The 26,105-nt window shown below is 39.0% G+C and overlaps 3 protein-coding genes and 1 pseudogene across 7 annotated transcripts; all 4 read left to right on the top strand.

Moving 5' to 3' along the window:
- LOC125479710 lies at positions 1-10,225 on the top strand (annotated as a pseudogene).
- Positions 1,030-26,105, top strand: LOC125479574 (protein DELETION OF SUV3 SUPPRESSOR 1(I)-like). 5 transcript variants are annotated; one of them, XM_048589054.1, is made up of 4 exons: positions 1,030-1,062; positions 21,560-21,564; positions 25,087-25,197; positions 25,776-26,105. In XM_048589054.1, exons 3-4 carry the CDS (start codon positions 25,107-25,109, stop codon positions 25,910-25,912), a joined length of 228 nt encoding a protein of 75 aa, XP_048445011.1. In that variant the 5' UTR covers positions 1,030-1,062; positions 21,560-21,564; positions 25,087-25,106; the 3' UTR covers positions 25,913-26,105. The 5 variants fall into 5 exon arrangements, with proteins under 5 accessions (XP_048445011.1, XP_048445014.1, XP_048445013.1 ...); XM_048589057.1 differs by lacking the exons at positions 1,030-1,062; positions 21,560-21,564 and adding an exon at positions 24,825-24,975 and having other exon boundaries at positions 25,100-25,197; XM_048589056.1 differs by lacking the exons at positions 1,030-1,062; positions 21,560-21,564 and adding an exon at positions 24,827-24,981.
- On the top strand, positions 16,535-19,747 carry LOC125479573 (aldehyde dehydrogenase family 2 member B4, mitochondrial-like). Its single transcript, XM_048589053.1, has 11 exons — positions 16,535-16,714; positions 17,023-17,139; positions 17,292-17,434; positions 17,585-17,738; positions 17,825-18,054; positions 18,247-18,336; positions 18,420-18,593; positions 18,682-18,819; positions 18,931-19,068; positions 19,160-19,221; positions 19,313-19,747. The coding sequence occupies exons 1-11, from the start codon at positions 16,615-16,617 to the stop codon at positions 19,584-19,586; spliced, it is 1,620 nt and encodes a 539-aa protein (XP_048445010.1). The 5' UTR covers positions 16,535-16,614; the 3' UTR covers positions 19,587-19,747.
- LOC125479572 (U-box domain-containing protein 19-like) lies at positions 21,860-24,338 on the top strand. The gene is given in 3 exon segments (XM_048589052.1): positions 21,860-23,769; positions 23,771-23,794; positions 23,796-24,338. Coding segments are annotated over 3 exon segments (2,064 nt in total). The 5' UTR covers positions 21,860-22,002; the 3' UTR covers positions 24,069-24,338.

Genomic DNA, 26,105 nt, shown 5'->3' with positions numbered 1-26,105 from the left:
ATGAAGACTCTGGGATGTAATATGGTAGGTGTCTATCTCTCTATACTTACTATTAGTAAATAAATACTCATTGGCAATTATAGTGTGTAAAATGTCAATTATACTATTTTCATCCTTAATAAGTTTGATAATGAACCAAAAAAAAAAAAAAAAAGAAGAGAAATTAGTTAGAATGATCAGTTTTTGACATTTGGTTACATAAATGATCAGTTTTTATTATGTCATTATTATATCATCGTTGTTCGGTCGTTAATGTCATATAATATAATTAATATGTTATCGTTACTAAAAACTTATCATTTCTGCAACAAAATATAAAAAATAATCATTGTAACTAATTGCCTAAAAAATAATGTCTATAAAAGAATTAGCTATATTTTTACTCCTCCACTTTTCCTCTCCCACTTTCTATTTTCCCCTTTGAATTTAAATTCCCTCATTATCAAGACACATACATAGTGGTTGGCCTCTAATCTAGTATATGGTGAGAACATCGGATCAAAAAAGCAATATGAAATTTGGAAAACTATCGTTCTACACTTTGAGAAAATTGTGTGGAAAAGCAAAAGTACATACTGAAAAGAAGTGATCTAATTAGAGGGGCAACGTAAATTTTTGGATCGAAAGGGGAAAAGGGACACACACCATTTACTTTAATCATATAAACAATAGAATAATCTCGTGTATTTTCATATAAACAAACATGTATTCTTCTATTTAACATTCTAGAATTCCTTTCTATTTCACAAATTCAACAAATTTAAACGTTGTGTTATGATATTCGTTACAAAATGTGCTTAAAAAAATGCAAGAGAGAGATAATAAAAGTTTCAGTCTTCAACTCAATTTTTTTTTTTAGTTTTAATGACAACAAATTACAAAATGAAAAGTAGAAAGAGAGAGGAAAAAAGAAAAAAAAAAAGCAATGAACATTTGGCGCGTCTTTCCCGTTCATGTAACGGTCATGAAAACCCCAAACCTCAGCCTTCCTCTCTTATTCTTTTTCTTATTTCCCCCACAAATCTCTCTCTCTCTCTCTCTCTCTCTCTCTCTCTCTCTCTCATGGCTAAATCTCAAAACGCCCAGAGATGATGCACAGCTTCCAGCCATAAGCCGCTGCCTCAGCTCGATTCCACAACTTCTCGACCCCATTTTCCCTCAACAAGAAGATCCCGTGGTGGTACCAGATCCTCGACCCAGGATCCGAACGCGTGACCCAATGGAACCACATCTTCTTTGTCATATGCATCGCCGGCCTTTTCCTTGACCCCCTCTATTTCTTCTTGCCCACCACGTCCAGCGACCAAGCCGCTTGCATGCAGATCGACATGGGCCTTGGCATCTTGGTCACCTCGCTGACTTCTTCTACATTATCCATATCCTAAATCCAATTTCGAATTGCTTATATAGACCCTGGTTCTAGGGTTTTCGGGCGGGGCCAGCTCGTTAAAGACCCCAGGGCCATCGCCATCCGCTACCTCAAGGGCGACTTCTCTATCGATCTCGCCGCCTCCGTACCACTCCCACGGGTAGTTACTCAACAATGATTTCTACACTCCCTTTTGTTGGTATATGGTCCAGCCCATGATGAATGTTCTAGATTATTCTAGTAAGCAAGTGAGGTGGCTGGAGCATGCTAGACAATTCTAGCATGTTATTAAGTTGATGCAAGAAGCTAGAGAGTACTAGCTTCCTTGGTTGCAAATGGAAAGATCTAGAAGCTACAATTTTGTGGCTAGTCTAAAATTATCTAAGTTAGAGGTTGGTAGAATATTCTAGAAACTAGAAACCAGTTCTAGTTTGTAGAAGGAACTTGAAACTAGTAGAATGCCAAGCCTTCACCTATAAATATGGGTGTAGTGTTGTAATCAAGTAACCAAGTGTGAGTAGCAAAGGATCAAGTCCAAAGCTAGAGTTCCACTCCAAGAGTGAGAGTGAGAGTGAGAGTGTTCCACTACACATTGTGAGTGAAGTTTAGAGTGATAGAAAGTGTGTGTTATACTTTCTTGTATCTATCAAGCCTTGTCTTTGGCTTGGTAAGACTACTCTTGTTGTACTCATCTTTTCATATCGTGAAGATTGATCGTTGCTCCGTGGACGTAGGCATAAATTGCCGAACCACATAAATTCTTGGTGTCCATTTTCTACTTTACGTTGTGCAGTCTCTATCTTGTAGTACCGACATTCCTAACACATTTTTCTCACCTTTTTTTAGTTGTTGCCTGAATAAATCAAAGGAGAATCAAATGACAGAAACTAAAGGTGCAGTGCAATATGAGAAAACAGGTGTGCGGGAATCCATTCCCGTACAAATTTGGTGTACATTTCCTTAGTAGAGGTGGATCTCGATTTTTCGATTACTTTTACTTTTCTATTTTTAACAGGTTATTTGTGCATATGTGTTAAACTATAATTTGCAGGAAGTATCCGAGCAGTGTCCAACGAATATCATCAATTATGGAATATAATTTATTTTGTTTTGCAGATTATGATTTGGTTTGTAATTCCCGCAGTGAAAAACTCAACAGCTGCTCATGCTAATCATACCCTTTCTCTAATTGTGCTCATGCAATATATTCCTCGATTTATTTAACTTTTCCCTCTCAACCGGCAAATTACTGTTAGCGTGAGTCAATATTAGGAAAAATAAGGAATGTAAATAATAGGAGTCCTTTATTAAGTAGGTTTGTGTATATGTTTTTTGTTTCCTTGTAAAGCTATGATAGCACATGTATATATTTCACAACAAGTAATAGAAGAGATCATCCCGTAAAAGTTCTATTTGGTATCAAGAGCCAAAACCCTAGTTTTTTTTTCTTTTCCGCTGTGCTTGGTTGACCTTATTTCTGCAAATCTTCTGCAGAAAACAGGTTGCCGTGTGTGTGTGCTGCTGCTGTGTGTGCAGACTGTGTGTGGTGTGTGCTGCTGCTGTGTGTGCAGACTGTGTGTGTGCAGTCTGCTGCTGTATACTGCTGTGCAGCACAATACCTTGCTGCTGCCGTGTGGGTTGTGGACAGATTGCTGGGGTTTCTGCAAATTGCTGGGTTTTTCTGCAACTTGGGGCTGCTGCCGTGCAGGTTGTGTACGAATCAGAATTGGTTATCCGTTTGTACTGCTTCAGTTTTTTGTCTGTGTGGTATTGTGTTGGAATTTTCTGCACAGTTTTTTGTCTGTGTGGTGTGGTTGCGTGTACGTAGTATCGTGTTGTTTTTTGGGTTGATTTGGTGATTTGGTGAGCAACACCGAATGGATTCAGGAGGCAGTGGCGTGATGCGGTTAGAGGGCAGTAACTCAACCAATAATCAAGTCGTGAATCCTATCGTTATTCAGAGTGATGCGTCTGCTGTACCCAATACCGTGAAGTTAAATGGATCAAACTATCCTCTTTGGTCCAAGGTTTTGGAGATGCACATCGCTGGACGCGGTAGGAAGAGCTTTGTGACTGGGAGTACCAAGGAGCCGGCTGAGGCTAGTGCTGAGTATGAGACGTGGGAGACAGGGAATGCAATAGTAAAAGGGTGGTTGATCAACTCCATGGAACCTACTATTATGGGTTTTTTCATTCACCTACGTACTGCTAAAGAAGTGTGGGAAGAGGTAGCTCGGACCTACTATGATGGGTCAGATATTTCTCAGATTTATGAATTAAAGGTGAAATCATTCAGACTCCGTCAAGAGGGTCGGCCAGTTGGTGTGTATTATGCTGATCTCAAGTCCGTTTGGCAGGAGTTAGATCAGCGGAGACCAATCCGGATGGTATGTGCTATGGATCTCAAGACGCTTCGAGAAGAAATTCAGATTGATCGTGTGTACGCTTTTTTGGCGGGATTGGATGATGTGTTTGATAAAGTGCGTAGTGATATTTTACGTACTCAACCTTTACCTTCTGTTGAGGAGGTGTTTTCTGTTGTTCGACGTGAAGCTCAACGACATGCTACCATGATGGGTGGAAGTAACACTCAAGGAGGGTTGCCGTCCATGGCAATGATATCTCGGCCGGCTGGTACAAATCGTTCTAGTAATTATTCTAATCAATCTTTAAATTCTCGTCCCTTCAACCGCGAAAATAAAGATGATTTGAAGTGTAATTTCTGTGGACAAACCCGTCATACTGAGGATACATGCTTTACTAAGCATGGAGTGCCTGATTGGTTCCCAGAGTTAAAGAAAAAATTGCGTGCCAAGGAGCGTGGAGCAGCCGGGTCCAGTGGAGGCCGTGCCTCCCTTGCTGCGGCTACACCCACTGTTCAGGAAGCCGTGCCTAGCCCCAGTGCCTCTGGTCAGAATTTGTTGACTCGTACTCAGGGTGCCTCGTCGTCCGACACAGGTACCATGGGACATGTTCTTTTAGCCTCCGAGAAACAGCACCATACAGGTTGGATTCTGGACTCTGGGGCAACGGATCATATGACATATGATAAAAATATGTTTCAATACATGACTACATCTCACAGGAAAAATATATCTACTGCCAATGGTACTTTGGCACCCGTGTGTGGTGCCGGCACTGTGCATCTCACCCCATCACTTCCCGTACATCATTGCTTGCTTGTTCCGTCTTTATCCCATCATCTATTATCCATACCACAGGTTACTGAACAATTGGATTGTGTTGTTCTAATGTATCCGTCTTTTTGTCTACTCCAGGATATCCAGACCAAGGAGATCATTGGGCGTGGCACTAAGAGAGAGGGGTTGTACTACGTGGACGACGTCGTTTCTGGAAGAGCAAATGCAGTTCGCGCGTCCCGGTCTAGTAATTTACAAACAGTGTGGTTGTTGCATCGTCGGTTAGGCCATGCATCTTTTGGGTACTTAAGGCATATGTTACCTAGTTTATTTAGTGGAATAAATGAATCAGACTTACATTGTGAAGTATGTATTCTTGCTAAAAGCCATCGTGCTTCTTTTCCGCCTAGTATGAATAAAAGAGCTTTACCGTTTGAACTTGTGCACTCTGATGTTTGGGGGCCATCTCCGGTTGTTACTTCTTCTGGGATTAAGTGGTTTGTTACGTTTGTTGATGATTGCACTCGTATGACGTGGCTATATGTGTTACAAAATAAGAGTGATGTTGGTATGGTATTTCGGAATTTCTCTCAAATGCTTCGGACCCAATACTTCTCTGTGATTAAAGTTCTTCGTTCTGATAATGGTGGTGAATATATTAATCGTGAGTTGTCAGAGTTTCTTGGTGATCAAGGCATTCTCCATGAAACAACTTGCCCCTATACTCCACATCAAAATGGGGTGGTTGAAAGGAAAAATCGCCATATCTTAGAAACGGCACGTGCACTACTTCTGGGTGCTTCTGTTCCTAAGGTTTTTTGGCCTGAAGCTGTTACTTATGCCGTTTACGTGATTAATCGTATGCCCTCTCGGGTGGTTCAGTTTCAAACTCCGTTTCAAGTCCTCACTCAACATGTTCCTGTGGTGTCTTCTCATACTCTCCAACCCCGGGTCTTTGGGTGTGTGGCGTACGTGCATATTCAGAAAATTCATCGCACTAAGTTGGATCCGTGTGCACTTCGGTGTGTGTTTGTTGGTTTCTCCCCTCACCAAAAAGGATATAAATGTTATCACCCTGCAACTCGTCATATGTATGTTACCATGGATGTGACTTTCTCTGAATCCGAGTATTTTTATGCGCCCGTATCTTCATCTTCAGATCCCCAGGGGGAGAGCTCTAGTGATGATCTGAAATGGTTGGACTTGGAAGGAATCCCTGTGGTTGATGCCGTGCATAATGGGGCAGTGATTATACATGCCGAGAATGATAAATCTGCAATTGTTGCCGATAGCAGCATGCAGTCAGGACCGGTTCCAGATGAGAGTGATAAATCTCCAACAGTTACCGAGAGCAGCATGCAGTCAGGACAGGTTGTTGACGAGCCTACTAATGTACCCCCTTCTCTCTCTAGCTCCACAGTGCTGCCCAATGAATCTTCTCTGGAGATACTTGAGGTAAGTATTGTGGATGATTATGTAACTAATACAAGTAATGATGTAAATACATATAAGCTGCCACCGAGACAAAATCGGGGTGTGCCTCCTAACAGGTTTTCTCCAGAAGGCAAAGTGAAGTATCCAATAGCCAACTATGTCTCATGCAATGGTCTTGCACCAGAGCGCAAGACTTTGGTGGACAATATGGAGGCTACTCGAGTACCAACCCGTGTGGAGGAGGCTCTAAAGGATCAAAAATGGGCAAACGCAATGGATGAAGAAATGTTGGCGCTACAGAAGAATAATACCTGGGAGGTGACGTCTTTACCAGAGGGAAAAAAAACAGTTGGCTGTCGTTGGGTGTTCACTGTCAAATACAAAGCCAATGGATCAATCGACAGGTACAAAGCAAGGTTGGTAGCTAAAGGATACACCCAAACATATGGTGTAGATTATCAAGAAACGTTCTCTCCGGTTGCCAAGATGAATACGGTACGAGTTCTGATATCTTTAGCTGCTAATATGAACTGGCCATTAAAACAGTTTGATGTGAAAAATGCCTTTCTTCATGGGAACTTGGAGGAAGAAGTATATATGGATTTTCCTCCTGGGTACAGTGCTGGTAGAAGTACCGGAGTATGTCGGTTGCGTAAGTCTCTTTATGGGCTTAAGCAATCGCCTCGAGCGTGGTTTGATAGGTTTACTCAAGTCATGAAAAAGATTGGGTATTACCAAAGTCATTCTGATCATACATTGTTTGTCAAACGGAGACAGGAAAAAGTGACGGCCCTAATCATCTATGTAGATGACATGATTATTACTGGGGATGATTGTGATGAGATTTCAAGGCTGCAGAGAAATCTTGCGGCTGAGTTTGAAATGAAGAACCTAGGGGATTTGAAGTATTTTCTTGGAGTCGAAGTTGCTCGATCGTCGAAAGGTATTTTCTTGTCACAACGTAAGTATGTTTTGGATTTGTTAAAAGAAACTGGTATGCTGGGATGTAAGCCAGTTGATACTCCTATTGTTGAAAAACATCATCTATGTTTGGATCCGAATCAGAAATCAGTTGATAAGGGGAGATATCAGAGACTTGTAGGGAGACTAATTTATTTGGCTCATACACGTCCAGATATTGCCTATGCAATAAGTGTAGTAAGTCAATTTATGCATTCACCGAGTGAAGATCATATGGCTGCTGTTATGCGTATCTTAGCTTATTTAAAGTCTGCACCTGGAAAAGGAGTTCTCTATCGGAAGCATGGACATTTAAGGATTGAGGGGTTCACGGATGCTGATTGGGCAGGAAGTGTAGGTGACAGACGGTCTACTTCGGGATACTTTACTTTTGTAGGAGGAAATTTGGTTACATGGAGAAGTAAAAAACAGAAGGTAGTATCAAGATCCTCGGCTGAGGCCGAGTATCGAGGAATGGCTCACGGCATTTGTGAGATTCTCTGGCTTCGAAAGCTTCTTGAGGGGCTTGGGTTCAAGCCAAAGGAAACCATGAGACTATACTGTGATAATAAGTCAGCAAGAGATATAGCTGATAATCCGGTACAGCATGATAGGACAAAACATGTGGAAGTTGATCGACATTTTATTAAAGAGAAGCTTGAAAGGAAGATTGTGTCAATACCTTTTGTGAAGTTAGAGGAGCAACTTGCAGACGTTCTAACTCATGCAGTATGTAGTCGAAGGTTTGATGACTCACTTGTCAAGTTGGGCATGTGTGATATCTATGCACCAACTTGAGGGGGAGTGTTAGCGTGAGTCAATATTAGGAAAAATAAGGAATGTAAATAATAGGAGTCCTTTATTAAGTAGGTTTGTGTATATGTTTTTTGTTTCCTTGTAAAGCTATGATAGCACATGTATATATTTCACAACAAGTAATAGAAGAGATCATCCCGTAAAAGTTCTATTATTACTAAATCGACTGGCGTTGTAGCCAAGACTGCTTGGTCAGGGGCAGCTTACAATCTCGTTCTGTTTTGTCTAATTGCACATGTAAGAACCTGGCCAGCTAGTTATATCTATGTGTGTGTTTGTGTCCCATTTTTTTTCCTATCAACCATTACTACGTACTTACAATTTGACAATGACATCTTACGTTGCTAGATTGTTGATTTTGATATCATTGTTTCGATAAGCTCTTCTTCGAATATTTGGCGCCAAATTGGTGGTCTGACAACATAAAATACGGGATAATAACTGATCCCCCAATTTACTATGGCGCGCCTTATTTAATTTGGTTTGATTGTTACGATGGTTGTTGTTCTTCAGTGCAGATTGTTGGAGCTTCATGGTATGTGCTGTCCATTGGACGGCATGACGAATGCTGGACGCAAGAATGTAAAAAGGAAGTGAATAACACACTCTCCATCCTGTAAAATTTCGTTTCTTGATTGTGCCCGTGCCGAAAACTGCGAACGAAAACTTTGGCTAAAAATCACAAAAGTTGAGAATAGTTGTGATGCTGCTGGTGAGGACGACTTTGAGTTTGGAATGTTTGGAGGCTTTCACTAATGAGGTTGCTTCTGCATACATCATTGAAAAAAATTTCTACTGCCTTTGGTGGGGTATGAGAAATTTATGGTATGCTTTGTTGTTACTAGCTCAAGCCAAAATGCATTTTTTGCTGTTATATTTGGATCATATAATACTAGTTACTTGTCGGTCAAGGAATGAATACAGTTGAAAATTAAGCAAGCTATTTGTGCTAATTCATGTCTTGTACTCATTTCGCGATACGCAGTTCATACGGACAAGATATTAAGCCAAGCACTTTTATCAGTGAAACCTCATTTTGCATTCTCATTGCCGTTCTTGGTCTAGTTCTCTTCTCACATCTCATGAGCCAGATGCAGGTATAATTTGCTCAACGCATCTACTACATGCAAGAAAATGTTAATCTAGTTCTAATTTTTCCTTCGCATGGTTCTCATATATTCATTACTTTTTATATAAACTTTCTGGTTTCTTCAAGACCTATCTGCAATCTGCAACGATTAGACTTGAGGAATGGCGGGTAAAAAGGAGAGACACAGAGGAGTGGATGAGGCACCGTCAGCTCCCTCCGGAGCTGCAAGAGCGTGTTCGTCGGTTTGTTCAATATAAGTGGATTGCCACAAGAGGTGTAGATGAGAAAAACATTTTGCAATCCTTGCCTGTGGATCTCCGCCGCCAAACCCAAAGGCATTTATGTCTTGCCCTTGTTCGCCTTGTAAGCGTTATGTTTGGGAGACTGTCAATCTATACCATTGATCACATGCTGACACTTGCTGATAAGCGTAATGCAGCTAAATTTATAAGTTGTTGGCACTGATCGATTACTGATTTGAATTCATGAGATTGAAAGGTGGTCTAATTTTCTTCAGTTTTCAGGTACCCTTTTTCGCACAAATGGACGATCAGCTTCTAGACGCCATATGTGAACGCCTCGAGTCATCCCTAAATACCAGGAACACATACATCATCAGGGAAGCTGATCCTGTGAATGAGATGCTTTTCATCATCAGAGGGCAACTTGAGAGCTCCACAACTGATGGTGGAAGGACAGGGTTCTACAACTCAACTACCCTCAAGCGGGGCAATTTCTGCGGCGAAGAGTTGCTCACATGGGCCTTGATGCCTACATCAAGCCTTCCATGCTCGACACGCACAGTGAGGTCCCTAACCGAAGTTGAGGAATTTGCACTAAAAGCTGAAGACCTCAAGTACGTTGCCAATCAATTCAAGCGCCTTCACAGCAAAAAACTGCAGCATGCTTTTCGGTACTATTCACACCAGTGGAGAACTTGGGGGGCTTGTTTTATACAAGTTGCTTGGAGAAGGTTTAGGAAGCGAAAGTTGGCAAAAGAGGAGGAGTACTATTATACACATGTTTTGGAGCAAGAAGAGCATGGCAATGGCAATGAATCAAGAGTAGGGACTAGTAGTATAGGAGGTGCTGAGAGGTCATCGTCCGAGGCGAACTTGCCGCACAGTATTCCACTTGGGCCGGCACTGTTGGCTTCCAAATTTGCTGCAACCACAAGAAGAGGGATTCGGAAGGTGGCATCAGTTATTCACCATGATGAAACCAGTATGCCCAAAAAACTGTTCAAGCCAGATGAGCCTGATTTTTCAGCAGAGTAGTTGAGTATATAATAATCAGAATCCTTTGATTTTTGCCACAATAAATACCAAATAGAGTGACTAGTTATGAGGTTACTGAGATCAATTCTTGTAACTATTAGCCAATTATATATGTTGATGAATTAAAATATAAAGGTATATATATATATATATATATAGAGAGAGAGAGAGTTTGTATATTGCTACATATTCGAATCTGATAATTTCCAGTTTGTAAAATGTAAGGAAACATGCAATGGAACTGAGCAAGTTGGATAGATGACTAGTGAATGAACCAGTCAGTCAATCCACTACAACCAGAGTTTGATAGCGTTACTTCTTTGGCGATGGCAACTTCCATGACACGGTGGTGGCTAATTCACCATCGTTGTCTAGTAAGGACTTGATCAGAAGAGTGTTTGTTATAGACTTATAGCCCTTCAACATCGTCACCCCATGTTGTGTACAAGGAACAAACACTAGCCCAATTTCGTATGGGTTGCAAAGACTCCAAACCACTAAGTGCGGCACCTCCCGTACCCTTTCTCCTCAAACTTGCTTTGCAATTCCTCGAAACCAGCCTCATAGCCTCCGACGTCAAATTCAACGTAGTTGTCAATGGTGTAAATCATTACACTGATCAATCAGTACAACTTGAAAATACAAAAGGTTCTTCAATTACAAGAGACATCGAAATGAAAAGCAAACATGGGGCCAAAGTAATTGAGGGGGGATGACGTTACTTAACAATTTCAATCCCCTTTGGCTTTAGGTTTTGCTTGCAACTACTGAATAAGGTACATTCATCTCATGGTTGAAAGTTGCATCAAACTTCAGGATCCTCATAACATTATTCTATCTTGTTTTGGATGCTGAATTGGACTCCTAGATAGAATTGCCTTCCTGTTGTTTTCACTTCAATTGAAAAACTTTGGGACCACCAACCAAACTAAAATCCAAAACCAAACCAATTATTCTGCGAGTCCAACAAGGATTGTAAAGTAGTGATCACAACCCTAATTTCATAATATATATATGCGCATGACTCAAGTGTCAAATTTGACTTGGAAAGTGTCAAAACACGTTTAGTAATGAGTTCGATATTAAGTTGTGACCCATTGTAAAAATATTGTCATGTTATATAACCGAACTATAGAGTTGATGATTATCATAGAAAATTTCAAGTTTACTCAAGGTACGAGATTTTGGGATGTCATGGTGGAAACAAATGCCAAGAGTGTAGTAAATTCACTTGCTTCAAATGAAGAGTGAAATTAATGGTGATCATGGAGTTCTCCTAGTTGAAGATACCAAAAAGATCACGTAGCATTTTAGGTGCTTTCACTTGCCATTGGCTACATCCTGTAATTTGTGGCTCATGAAATAACTCAGTTTACGTTCAACTCAACTTGTTGAATTTTTTTGCGTGAAATGACAAGAAGTGATTGATCCCTTCGATTAAATCTATATTGCATTAATGAAGTGTCGTGGGACTCTCTTCTTTTGACCAGACTTGGATTACAATCTCTTTAATTTTCTTTAACTTGTGTGATGATCATAACGTCTGTGGTCATATTACTGCATGCGAATTTTGAAAACACCAACACCACCGGAGGGGCATTGACTTATTGAAGGGTGGGGTTTTATTTGTATGGTTTTGTTACTTGATCCTATTGGTTTGCTATGCATGCCTTTATTTTCAAATTTGGTGGGCAGTGGATGCATAAGATTTTTATCAGAGCAAAGTGCACAATAATTCGATTCAACTGAACTACATATACATGCAAGAACATTCACCAGAGATAACTGACCATATAACTACCTAATTTACATATTCTATTTTTTTTTTCTAAGATTTATAAAATATTAACTCGAAGAAAACACTAAAAAAATGAGAAAAAACCCGAATTAATAAGAAGTATGATAGTGACTTCCAACATTGCCATGCCATATCAGTAACCTAATACAAGACTATATCTATTCTATTCTATTAAGAGAACCCTCCTTGTCAACTTTTTGCTATTTTTTTTTTTTCAATTTTGCCTTCACTTTTGATACACATAAGGAGGGTAAAATAGTAATTTTGTATCTTTTGAGAGAATGATAATCATATCCTCATTTTTCCTATTTTACCCTCATTTTTTATACACAATATTTACATAAAAAGGGCAAAATGGTAATTATGTAACATTAAGAAAAATATGCCCTTATTAAGATATCTCACAATCATTGTGTCATACTCTTTTTAAAAAATTTAAAAACTAATCACACTCCTTAATCAAAAACAAAAAAGAAAATGAAATTGTTCAAACACAAAGTGTGTGCTGATCTTCTAGTGTTTTATTATACCAACTGATGAATGAGGATCTTTTTCGGATTCTTTTTGTAAGGATCGTCTATTGATCTTCTGATCGTGTCCATTTATCCTACATCGTGCGATCTAAAATTATTATAAATTTTATATTTAAAATTGAACATAAATAGTACTTGACGAAAAATAACGATATAATTTATAATGAATGGACACGATTAAAAGATCATTTGAATCCTCACAAAAGAGGAGCCTCAGAGGATTCTCATTCCCAACTGATTACCCACCAAATGACAATGACATTTTCGTTATATATAGGACTTTGGACCTGCACAATCATGTTACTCTCGAAGAACTTCCCTTAATCTTGTGTCCCTAAGTGAGAAAATTTTCATTGTTACTGAAACACAAGAGTGGTATACCATATATTTTTATATAAATGGTAAAAAATTTTATTTTTAAAGTAATTAATTTTTTAACAAATATATCTTACTATTTATATAATAACACGTAATGTATTATTTTGTATTATAACCACACTGAAAAATCATATAGAAAACTTAGATGATATTATAAAATTAATAAATGAGCCTTTCGATGGTAGGCCAACGTTTCCCTCCTCTGTTTGTTTTTCCCTACCTATAAACAAATGCCACCACCTTCTGATAAACAACTGCCACCAACCATCCTTTCACACCAAGTTAAAGTGATTCCCTATCAATAATTGTGATGGTTTCTTTTCGAAATGCAATCATTTTAAAGAGGTTTAACAAAACACTTCTGGTAGTGTTTATTTTTAATGAAAAATTATATTTATATATTTTTCTGGTACTATGTCTTATATCTTTAAAAAGGATTTTTTTTATTAAAATGAAGTTTTTTTTAACTTTTCGTTAGTTTTCCTATCATTTTAAGCACTTTGTAATGGATAAATAGCTTTGATAATTAACTCATATATTTTTTTAAACTTATTGTGCTTCAAGTTTAAATTCTCATTGTGTAGCTTAATTTGTAATATCATTTGTAATGTCACTTGTAATGTCACTTGTGATTTAAATTCTCAGTGTGCATCTAAAGTCCAAGCCACATGATGAATTAGATGAATACATCTATTTTTTAATTCTAAATACATTACTCGTATATCCAATTTAAACGAAATAAAGGGGCATACTCCAAGACGAAACCAAGAGAACAATGTACTTGTGTATCTGTCTAAGCCCAATAAAGTTTGGATTCATAAAATTCGTGCATGTGGGAAAAGATACCAACAAACTTATTTGGGTGGGTGATGAGAAGAATATTAAATAAACTAGACTTATTTTTATTTTTATTTTATTTATTTTTATAAATGAGAAATGCTAAAAAGTTCTCACAAAAGTAGGATTCTTTATAGATTATTTGTTATTTTATGTTTTTTGTACAATGTTTTATAATTTTGGCGCTGGAATTGACGTTAAAATTGTGAGGTGACAAAGTTTTATATGTTGGTACAAGAGTTGGCATTAAACTGTAAGGTACAAATAATTCACAAAAAATCATATTAGTGAGAGAGTAAATTAATATATGGGTGTTTGATGAATCCACACGATTCAACCTCATAATGCCTTTCCCTTAGTATTTTTCTTTATAAATTAGTGTGTACTAATCAAGGGTTACAAGTGACGCAGGAAAGAACCAAAGGTCTCGAGGAGACAGGGATATATGACCTGGGAATCACTCAACCAGGGGCAACAGAGCTCGCTCACATGGCTAATCATGGATGCACTCACACGACCAAGCCAAATGCTTGATTTTAGAAGGAGAAATCACTCTCTTCAAATGCACAAGGCAAATATAAATTTTCATTCATCCAAGTCTCCCTAAACATACATATGGAGTCCTTTAAACAGAGACATTACAATACATTGGTAGGATAATACTTCTTACTAACGATTATAGTTACTAGAAACCTAATAAAACATAACTTCGAAAGATGAAAAGCCACAAACAATCAAATTTAATATAAAAACTATATTTAATGTCGTGCATTGCATCATACTCCTCTTCTCGAAAAAACTAGTCCTCGAGTTTCAGTTGACTTTTGGTTTTTCCTCGATCTTTTGGAAACCCTTTCAAACATTTCCATCACAGGTACAATAGGACAATAAATTTATGAGTGTTCGAAGTCTTTGATCCATATTCTTTCTTCAAATGGATAAGCTCGAAATGGCACATGACTCCAATGGTGAGCAATGCTTCTCTTCTTCAATGACTTTCTAACCAAATCATCATGATAAAGAAATTTATCCCACATACAATCATGAATATCAGAGTAAGGAGTTCTTGCCTAATGTAGAAGTGCATTAATTAAGTTTGAACTTACCACCTCGCTCATAAACTGTAAAGTTTCCTTCACATCCACAATCTTTACTTGGTGCTCAACATTCAAGAAACTACCTTCAAGAATCTCATTGATCACGTGAATTACAATATCATCTTCTAAGAAATTGTATAAACTTGAGGAGTATAACTTGCTTACCTCACTACCATCCTCATCAACCTCATTCACAAAATGATTATTGACTTCATCTTCATCAATGTACTCATCGTAAATTGGTGGTAAATTCCAATCGACGAAACTAGTTTCTTCGACAGTGTGCTCTTCAAACAGATTGTAAATCACTGCCATGGTCTTCAACCACAACGGATAACCTGCTCTGATGCCACTTGACGCAGGAAAGAACCAAAGGTCTTGAGGAGACAGGGATATATGACCTGGGAATCACTCAACCAGGGGCAATGGAGCTCGCTCACGTCGCTAATCGTGGATGCGCTCACACAACCAAGCCAAATGCTTGATTTTAGAAGGAGAAATCACTCTCTTCAAATGCACAAGGCAAATATAAATTTTCATTCATCCAAGTCTCCCTAAATATACATATGGAGTCCTTTAAATAGAGACATTACAATACATTGGTAGGATAAATACTTATTACTAACGATTGTAGTTACTAAAAACCTAATAAAACATAGCTCCGAAAGATGAAAAGCCACAAACAATCAAATTCAATATAAAAGCTATATTTAATGTCGTGCATTGCATCAACAAGTCACATTTAGCTTCAAAATTAAATGAAATCAGTTTCCAAGCAAAAGACTAAAGAAAATCAGATTATAAAATATTAATATTTAGAGAACTAAAACATGGACAAAATCACGTTTAGTCCCTTGGAGATGATCTTAATTGATAAGTCTATCGTGGATGCGTGGCTTTGGTCCTTTGGAGGCTTTCTGTCTTTTTGGAGTGTCCACTTTAGAGTTTAGTTCCACTTTAGAGTTTAGTTTTATTTTCCAAATAAGAGAGAGATAGAGACATTAAAATATGGATATGCATGAATTGATTAATTGGAACTAAATTCTAGCTTTATTTCGACTCTGAAAAGTCATCGACCAACAACATCCTATGAATTATTGTTTCTATATAGCTTATGCTTCAAGGTAAACAGAGTGATAAAGAGAAAATTGCTAAAACAAAGAAAAATCGATAGTTAAATGCACAAATTAACGTTAATTATCATGTTAATATAGTAAAAATTGTGCAAAAAATATAGTCTCACATTAGCATTTCTCAAATACTATTGAAAAATACTTGGCTGTTGAATTTCAGTAACCACTCTTGCTTTATCTAATTAGATTTCGACATGTCTAAATAATTACAATTATAAACATAAACTCGACACGTGTTCAAAGCTAAATGAATAAAAACAGGAGTGGTTATTGAAAATTGAGCAGCCAATTATGGTTGATACTTATTCCTTTAGGTTTTTAGTCAATTTATTTTGCTATTTTATAATTATTTCCTAATTTTAAAATTGATTTGGATTTTGGTGTTATACTAACGTCATTGTGCCATAGTGTCGCTCAGCGGGTAAGAGGGAGAGATTTTTTAATGTGATGGATACATAAAATAGTACATTATGTGTTATTATATAAATAGTGAAATATGTGTACTAAAAAATTAATAACTTAAAAAAATAAAAATTTTCACTACTCCTATTAAAATATATGCTGTACCACTTGTTCCCGTCACAACTAAAAATTTCTCGGTTCGAAGGGTGAGACGGGCGACTTTTGTCTTCTGAGAAACTTTTGAGTCACAACAGAAAGGACTCTGTTTTTCTGTAAGGTTGGAATCACAATTCAAAAGATAAGGCTTTTGGGCTTTGAGTATTCTTCTCACTCAGCATCTGTGGGTGGTTATGGCAGCTCGGAGACTCTCCTCCTTACTCTCTCGCTCCCTCTCAGCCGCTTCTCCTTCTTCTTCTTCCGGGTCTGCAGCTTCTCTGCTTCGCTCTGGAGGTGACACCTTCTTCCCACCTTTGTCCTTTTTCTACTTTTTACCTTTTTACAGCGTTGTTTCACTTGTTCTTCTGGTAATCTTTCATCGGTTTTCTTCATTCGATTCCATGGTTTTTATGTTCTAACCACATGTGCAGGTAATTTTCTGTATGTGATTTGGGGTGTGTGTGTATATGCGTGTGTGTGTCTCTCTCTCTCTTTCTGGAATTTTTGAATGATGGTGGAGCCATCATACAACCAAAGATGCATGGAGTTTATAATTTTCGTGATTTAATACGAAGAATAATACTCCTCCCACGATCCTCCAGGGAGAAGAGTTAGCAGGTTTAGCACTGCTGCAGCAACTGAGGAGTTAATCATTCCACCTTTTCAAATCAGTCACACTCAGCACCTAATCAATGGGAAATTCGTCGACGCTGCATCAGGTAATCCTTTTCTTCGTACGAGTCCAAGAAACCTGCATACGGTCGCTTTTGTTTTGCAAAAACTGTGTAAGTAAATGGAACTTGCAAAAAGATGAAGACTGCCGAAAAGACAACATGTTATGGAGCTAATGTTTGAAATTCTTTTGTGTCAGGAAAAACATTTCCGGCATACGATCCTCGTACAGGCGAAGTGATTGCTCATGTGGCTGAGGGCGACGCAGAAGATATTAACCGTGCAGTAGCTGCTGCTCGCAAGGCATTTGATGAGGGACCATGGCCGAAGATGAGCGCTTATGTAAGAACTGTCGAACTTCGCATTGGTCTAGATTTTGTAGTACATTATTCTGTTGCGCTTTCCTGCTGGATTAGCATATGAGGGATGTAAATATGTCAGGATATTGATGTGCATCGTCATTGAGACTTCGTCTTTTTATCGTTTGATCAGGAAAGATCACGGATATTACTACGCTTTGCTGATTTGGTTGAGAAAAACATTGAAGAGCTTGCAGCTCTAGAGACATGGAATAACGGGAAGCCTTATGAACAAGCTCTGACGGCCGAACTACCAATGTTGGCTCGTCTGTTTCACTACTATGCCGGTGAGAACACTGAAATGAAGTAATTTGCTTTCCTTTTTCATTCATCACATTGTTTTTACTTAAGATTTCTTCCTCAAATTATCCAGGATGGGCAGACAAAATCCATGGTCTAACTGTTCCGGCTGATGGACCTTATCACGTGCAAACACTGCACGAACCAATCGGTGTTGCAGGACAGATTATTCCGTGGAACTTTCCTTTACTCATGTTTGCCTGGAAAGTTGGGCCTGCACTGGCTTGTGGTAATACTATTGTCCTAAAGAGCGCTGAGCAGACGCCTCTGACTGCCCTCTATGTGGCAAAGCTATTCCAAGAGGTAGGCCCTTGATGCCTGTCGAGCTGCTCACTCTCCCTCACGCGTACGCAACTATGTGCCAAGAGAAATACGTAAAAATGAATCAATAGTGTAATTAACTTTTTATTCTGCATCAACATGAAGCGTGTACATTCTTTATTTCTTTTCCGTCGTTGTTCATGTTCTAATATTACTCAGCTTCATCTGTGACAGGCTGGTCTTCCTCCGGGTGTTCTAAACGTAGTTTCTGGAGATGGGCCAACTGCTGGTGCTGCTCTTGCCAGTCATATGGATGTGGACAAGGTATTTGGAGCACATTTGTCCTTCTTTCTCCCTGTACACTGGATATGCAGGCTACTTAAAACCATTACCGTGTTCCTTTTCAGGTAGCTTTCACCGGATCAACTGATACTGGAAAGATTATTCTTGAATTGGCTGCAAGAAGCAATCTTAAGCCAGTAACATTAGAGCTCGGTGGGAAATCACCTTTCATAATATGCGAGGATGCTGACATTGATCATGCTGTAGAGCTTGCACACTTTGCTCTCTTCTTTAATCAGGTTGGTTCAATTAGTTTTCCACGAAGCCGGGTTCTGTAAAATCAGAAGTTCAAAACACATCATTAATGAATGCTTGGATGACACGCAGGGGCAATGTTGCTGTGCTGGGTCTCGTACTTTTGTACATGAGCGTGTGTATGATGAGTTCATAGCGAAAGCAAAGGCACGTGCTGTGAAACGTGTTGTTGGCGATCCCTTTAAGAAGGGTGTTGAACAAGGCCCTCAGGTACTCAAATACTTGCATTTCAACGATGTTCTATTCGTTTCATGTACTCATGTGTGACATAAAGAATGTCAGTTTTTAAGTGATGCTTCTAATCATTTCGACAATTGACAGATCGATAACGAGCAGTTTGAGAAGGTCCTTAGATACATAAGATCTGGCATTGATAGCAATGCTACCCTTGAATGTGGAGGTGAAAGATTGGGCTCCAAGGGATACTTCATCCAGCCTACCGTTTTCTCAAACGTTAAGGTATATAATTTCTTCATCCAAAGTTAGCCGCTTCAACCTATACGCTTGAAATATCATTTGACGTAACACGATTGCTGTTCATTTCAATCAGGACGATATGTTGATAGCACAGGATGAGATCTTCGGCCCAGTGCAGTCGATTTTGAAATTCAAGTGAGTTAAAAACCTCACACTGCATCAAGTCCTTGCATTCTGCAAAAGTTGTAATATTCTACATGTCTAAAAATTCCACATTTTGTACCAGGGAGCTCGATGAAGTAGTCCGAAGGGCAAACGCAACGCGCTATGGTCTAGCTGCCGGAGTATTCACAAAGAACATTAACACCGCCAACTACTTGACACGGGCATTGAGGGCTGGGACAGTCTGGGTGAACTGCTTCGACGTGTTTGATGCTGCGATTCCTTTTGGCGGATACAAGATGAGTGGAATAGGTAGAGAAAAGGGAATCTACAGCCTTCACAACTACTTGCAGGTGAAGGCTGTTGTTACTCCTTTGAAGAATCCGGCATGGCTGTAAAATCTCTCGACCAAACCATATGCTCCGATCTGTGTGGTTTCAAATAATTAAGATACATAAGGTCTGTTTGTAATCGAAAGAAGTTAACGAGTTTGTGGTGACAGAAAGATGTTATACTGTTTTGTGGGAATGCTTCAAAAGTTTCGTCCTTTTAAATTTTAGTGATTTTTGTAAACCATGCGACTGCAAGTTAACGAGACTCCTCGCTTTGCGAAAGTCGGAGGAACGTCTATCCTTAATTTAGCTTCGCAAAGAGACATTTTCAATTACCCAAACCTTCTAAATTGTGAACAGTTTGAGTCTCTATTATAAAATTGCAAATTACGAATAACCAAGACAGATTTACAAAAATTCATTTTGTAAAATTGCAAATTTCCAAAAAAAAAAAAAAATCTTTTTGACATAAGATTTTATACTAAATTATTATATATACTTGAAGTAGAATCAAACTTGGACGCAAGGGCTTAAATTCGCATGTAGCTTATGTCCAAAAAAGTTAAGCTGGTGAAAGATAAAGAGTAATTTCTTTGGAAAAATCACAGTTCGACGATAAATTTTTTATTTTTGAGAAAAATTTCAATGATAGTCGCACATCAAACTTGATAACACTAGATGAGATGGTCAATTCGTACCTGAATGTAGTTAGTTAAAAATGATTACACTTAACTCGCTCGAAATGTCAATGCAAAAATGCCTTTTATCATGCAACTTCTATCTCTTAATGAAATTAATTCATTTCTCTTGCTAAAATCTTTATTCTTCTAGTTTTATAGCACCACCGTAATTGTTATCAATTTCCATAATACAAAGGAATGACAAAATTGATATCTCATTCCTCATTAATCTGAACTATAATAGTAATCAACAACAACATACATAATAACAGAAAAATAATAACACCATGTAATCGAGTAATTACTTAGCTTTGTAGACCTAACTATTTTGCAAAACAGTGACGGGCAGCCTGAAGGCATCACTCCATGAAAGCAAACCTCTTTCCAAGGAGAAAAGCATCAAAGAATGAATTATTATTATTATTTTTTGGAATATCCCAATCACAATCACAATCACAGTATAAACAAAAATCAAATGAACGCGTTTTATAGTATCTCCAGAATTATTGCAATGCAGAGACAGCGCGTTCAATGTGTCGCAATATGGTTGGTCCACTTGTCAAATCATCATTCGTTTTAGATGGAAAAGTTTACAAGATAATTGCAAATTAATTAAAAGGATTTGTGGCCACAAACAAGAATTTGATTAGCGAAACGTACTCATTGTTTATGTATTAACTTATTGCTTAAGTGATCAAATTGCTCAAGAAATAAAACTGATGAAATTGATAGGATCTCATATTTGAACGTTAAGTCACGTCAATATCTTTTGTTGATTTCTTTATAGAAAAACAAAGACAGAGTAAAAGTGTACAAGGAGAGAAGAAAATGGAAGAGGAATTTGAGAAAAGAAAATCCTACTCTGAATACTACACCTAAGCAGTTTCATCAATCTTAAATATTGTTTAAGTTAATATCTTTCTAGTACATTAATCAATATCAATTAAAATAGTTATGTATTTTCTCAACGTCAAGTATACCACGTATGTTTATTGTTGGAGAATATGTTTCAAAGCGAAGAAGTATTATAAGATGTAAAATATTTAAGGAAGTTCATACACAATTTAAAACGTGAGAATTATAAACAGAAACGTAACTTTAATTAGATTATTCGTATCATCATTACATGAAACAAAAAGGCATAAAACATAATCGAAATAGAAGAAATGCACCCGCCATTGAACCCCGTGGGCCAACAAAACCATTACAATTCAATTGATGTTGAACTCAAAATTCTGGTCGGCACGAACATGAACTTTGCTAAGTTTTAAACTCTAATTTTCTATTAATTAATCGTCTATTAGTCTCTCTAATCAAAACCCACTTTGACTCGTAAAACACAGTAAACACACAGGTGTTTCTCTGTGTGCCCCGCTGCCACCGCAACACGTCATCCAATACCACTTCCACGTGTCCAAGTCGGCTTGGTAGTCCCCACAGACTTCACTCTTCCGCCGACGATAAACTGTCCGTAGACACGAAACAGTACACTGAATCAACATTGACAAATATCCAGGAAGCCGCATCACCCAACCCCATCTCTCCACGTGTCCATGTAGGCCTATCCAGTGAAGTGCACTCCAAGTCAACATGGGAACGTGGACTCCTAATATCCCGCCACGTGCCCTTTATCTCCCTATATTGTTGCAACGCTCGCTACTCCTCCTCCCATTAATTCCGTGAACAAAAACAGAGCCAAAACGGAGAAACACTTCTCTTCCGAGTCGAATTCTACTCCAAGTCTATGTCCCAAAACAGAGCAAAAACAGAGATCCTCTGTTTTTCCGCATACAATTGCATCGATGAACCCGAAATTCGATAGCAGCGACCGCCGGATTCTCACGTTTCCGGCGGTGCGACCTTGCGAATCTATTTCTCTGGAGACCCTTCTCGAGTCTCTGATCGCTCTCTCCCACACCATCTGCAGTTTCCAATCGAAATGCTGTGTGACGCAATGGAGGAACAGCCGGGAAGCAATTCGGCAAGTTCGTGTTCTTCTCATGTTCTTTGAGGAGGTACGTGAATGCAATTCGGTTCTTCCGAAATCGTCTCTTGTCGTCTGCTTCTCCGAGCTTCATTTCGTCTTCCAAAAAATTCGGTTTTTATTGGAGGATTGCACGAGGGAAGGTGGTCGAGTTTTGATGCTGACGAAATGCGAGTTTCTTGCGACTCAATTTCGGTTTCTGATTCGAGCTGTGGCGACGGCTCTCGATGTTTTACCGTTGAAAGCGATCGATGTTGGCGATGAAGTTAAGGAATTGGTTGAATTGGTGTCGAAGCAATCGTGGAAGGCCAACATGGAGCTCCAAGCGGGTGACAGATTGGCTTCGAAACGATTGCTTGCGATTCTGAACCAATTTGAAAAGGGAATCGAGCCCGATTTGAATGCCGTAAAGCGGGTCCTCGATTACCTTCGAATTAAAAGCTGGAGCGCGTGCAACATGGAAATCAAATTCTTGGAAGAACAAATTGCTATCAAGCGTTTCGACCGGGAGGACATGGATGTTCCTTTTCTAAGTAGCTTGGTGGGGTTCATGAGCTACAGCAGGGGAGTGATTTTCGAAGCATTGGATCATCAAAACCCCGCGAATCAAATCGATTCCAGGTGCGACGCGGAGATGTTTCGTTGCTTAAACCCTGAAGATTTCAGGTGCCCGATTTCCCTTGAGCTAATGCTTGATCCGGTGACTGTATCTACAGGTCAGACGTACGATCGAAATTCGATTCAAAAATGGCTCGACGACGGACACATGCTCTGCCCCAAAACAGGAGAGATGATCACGAACACAGAGTTGGTACCGAATTCGATTCTCCGAAGGCTGATAAAAAACCTTTGTGAATGCAACGGCATTTCTCTCGGCAGGCCAGGAAGCAAAAGCGCCGACAAGGAAAAAACGATCGCACCTGGTAGCCCGGTTGCTAAACAGGCAATGAGGTTTCTCTCGAGATTTCTCAGCGGAAGGCTTGCTTGCGGAACAAGCGAACAGAAAAACAAGGCTGCTTATGAGATTCGATTGCTAGGCAAATCAAACATTTTCAATAGGTCTTGTTTGATCCAGGCTGGCTGTATCCCTCCTCTGCTGAGGCTATTGAATTCCGCTGATGCATCCACGCAAGGGAATGCAATTGCAGCCTTGTTGAAGCTCGCGAAATACGCAAGCGGAATGAAATTGATAATGTCATGGGGAGGCCTACCATCCGTTGTTGCCGTTCTTAAAAATGGGTTGAGTTTAGAAGCCAGACAAAGCGCAGCTGCAACGATGTTTTACCTCTCTTCGATGAGGGATTCTCGGAAACTAATCGGAGAAATGCCTGAGGCCATCCCAGCTCTTGTGGAGCTGATCAGGGAAGGAACAACGTGTGGGAAAAAGAACTCCGTGGTTGCGATTTTCGGGCTGATCCTCCTTCCTAGGAATCAACAAAAAGTGCTGGACGCGGGCATTGTTCCATTGCTAGTTGACATAATATCTTCTTCGTCACAAAACCCTGATCAGCTCGTTGATGATGCATTATCAATTCTTGCAATTTTGGCTGAAAATGTCGTAGGATCACACGAAATCCTCCACGCCAGTTGATTTGCAATTGATCATCCGCCGTTCTTCAAACTTCGACATCCCCAAAAGCAAAAGAGTATTGTGTTTCAACATTGCTGTCTTTGTGCATCAATGGCGGGGAGGAAGTTGTTGCTGTTTTGGCAACGGAATCATCACTAATGCCTGGACTCTTTTCGCTCTTGACGGATGGAACATCTTATGCGATAAAGAAATCGCGCTCCCTCATCAAAATTATCCATGACTTTCGTGAAGCTAGTACATCAAGATGGATGAGTTCTGCAGTTCGGCGCAAACATTGCGTCGAGGAACGGTGATTCATCTCGATTTTGCATTTTGCATCTAAAATACATTCATATATTGGTGTAAATATTTGAAAGTGATTTTTTTAGTTAGGCTTTTTACTCTTTGATTCTCAAGGAAATCAGCTCAATTTTTTTCAAGTTCCATATGTGACCATGTTGCTTGTATATCATTGTATACAGTTGATTTTGGTTTTTCTTGTGGTGGTAGGAGAAATTTTTCATTTTGACTAGAACACGGGGTACATCACGTGTTTTTATATAAGTGGTGATAAATTTTATTTATTAAGTTATTAACTTTTTAACACACATATCTCATAATTTGTATTGTGACATGTGGTGTACCATCCCGTGTAACGGTGATCCTAAAAAACCTCTCGTGGTTGTAGATAGGATTTGATTTGTTTTAAAATATATAAATGATGAGACAAAAATCAATCCCAATTGTGAAATTGTTCAAATACTAAATATCGACAACATAATAATCAGGGGCGACGAAAAGAGATAGCACACCGGGGATAAACAGGAAGTATCAAGAGCTTCGAAGTACATAGTACCACTAGGTAACATATGATCACCAGCTTGACAAACTGTATCGTGAGTATAGCTGCCACTTAGTACTACGATGTCTCGCAACAAATATATTCTTCTACCCCTTAATGTAAATTTATTCTTGTATTAAAAAGAAATGGGCCCAAGACTTAATCTTAGAGAGCTCAACCCACTCGGATTTAATCTAACTTTATGTTTCAACAAGGTTGGGAGGAGCTGAAACCGACTTTTCCCACAATACGTCGCCGTTTATAGCTCACCTTCGGCTTTAAGCTCTTCGACTGTTGAGACTTCACGGTAAAAACCCAGAAGGTTCCCACGTAAAATCCCTAATTCCCAATATTTCAGATTCTCCAATCCCTCTCTCTCTCTCTCTCTCTCTCTCTCTCTCTGTAAGTTCTACTTGTCCTTTAATTTGCTGTATATTTTTTATTCTGATTTCGCGGAATTTGAAAGCTGAATCGGACTTTTGCTGTGTTAGTTCGCGCTTGGAGAACTGAGATGGCGGCGGAGCCCCAGGCGGTGACGGAGGTCGCGAAGATGGATCTGTTCGAAGACGACGACGAGTTCGAGGAGTTTGATATCAACCAAGGTATTTAATTTTGCACTTCAATACGTGGGTCAATTGTTTAGCCTTAATTTCAATTCATTCTCATTTAATTCTGAGGGTTTCAACCGATTGGAAATTTTTGAAATTGACTGTTAGTGCGCGTGTTTTTTAATTGATTTGGAGTTTTTTGCAATGTCTCAGCTTGCATTAGCCATTTAGTTGGTGGATTTAAGTTTCTGGGTCTCTTAGTTTTGATCCTCAAGTACGCTAAAACTGTTGAAGTTCATTTTTTGATGTTGAAATTGGTTATTTTTGTTTCACCATTTCGGATTCGTTAATTTGACGAAGAATTCGAATTGGGTAAATTTGTTTTAGACCTCATGCTTGTCGAATTTTAGTTCACTACTTTGGAGATTGAGCTGTTCTAGTTGTGTTCGGTATTGTCTTGTAAATTTCATTTGCGTAAGCACGGTGCTGCTCTGCATAACGGGTTTCGGTTTAGAGAACCTGCATTGCTTTTACTTATGGTTCATACTGGTGTGTGTATGCTTGCAATGCTGATCAGGTAGGAGTTATGCCTCGTTCTAACTTCGTCTTGTTTTGTTTATGAACAATGACAGAATGGGAGGACAAAGAGGAAGGCAAGGAAGTGACACAGCAGTGGGAAGACGACTGGGATGATGACGATGTTAACGATGACTTCTCCCTGCAGCTGAGGAGGGAACTTGAGAACAATACTGAGAAGAGCTCAGCTTAGTCTGCAGACTACGTCTGAGGTTTTATTTGGTTTGTGCATCTTTGCATTGTTACCTAGTTAGTTTTCGTTGAGATAGAGTTTCTTGATATATTTCGTTTCAAAACAGTATCTTCCTGTTAGCAGATGTAAAACCGTGTTGACCTTTCCAATGTTCTTTTGTATTAAAGGCCCAAGATCTTCTGGTTTGAGCTAA

This window comes from the organism of the source record quoted next, unplaced genomic scaffold, assembly GCF_019419815.1.
Source record: "Pyrus x bretschneideri cultivar Hongxiangsu unplaced genomic scaffold, Pyrus_bretschneideri_v1 Contig3, whole genome shotgun sequence".
Taxonomy (NCBI): domain Eukaryota; kingdom Viridiplantae; phylum Streptophyta; class Magnoliopsida; order Rosales; family Rosaceae; genus Pyrus; species Pyrus x bretschneideri.
This window is presented reverse-complemented; position numbering and strand designations above follow the sequence as displayed.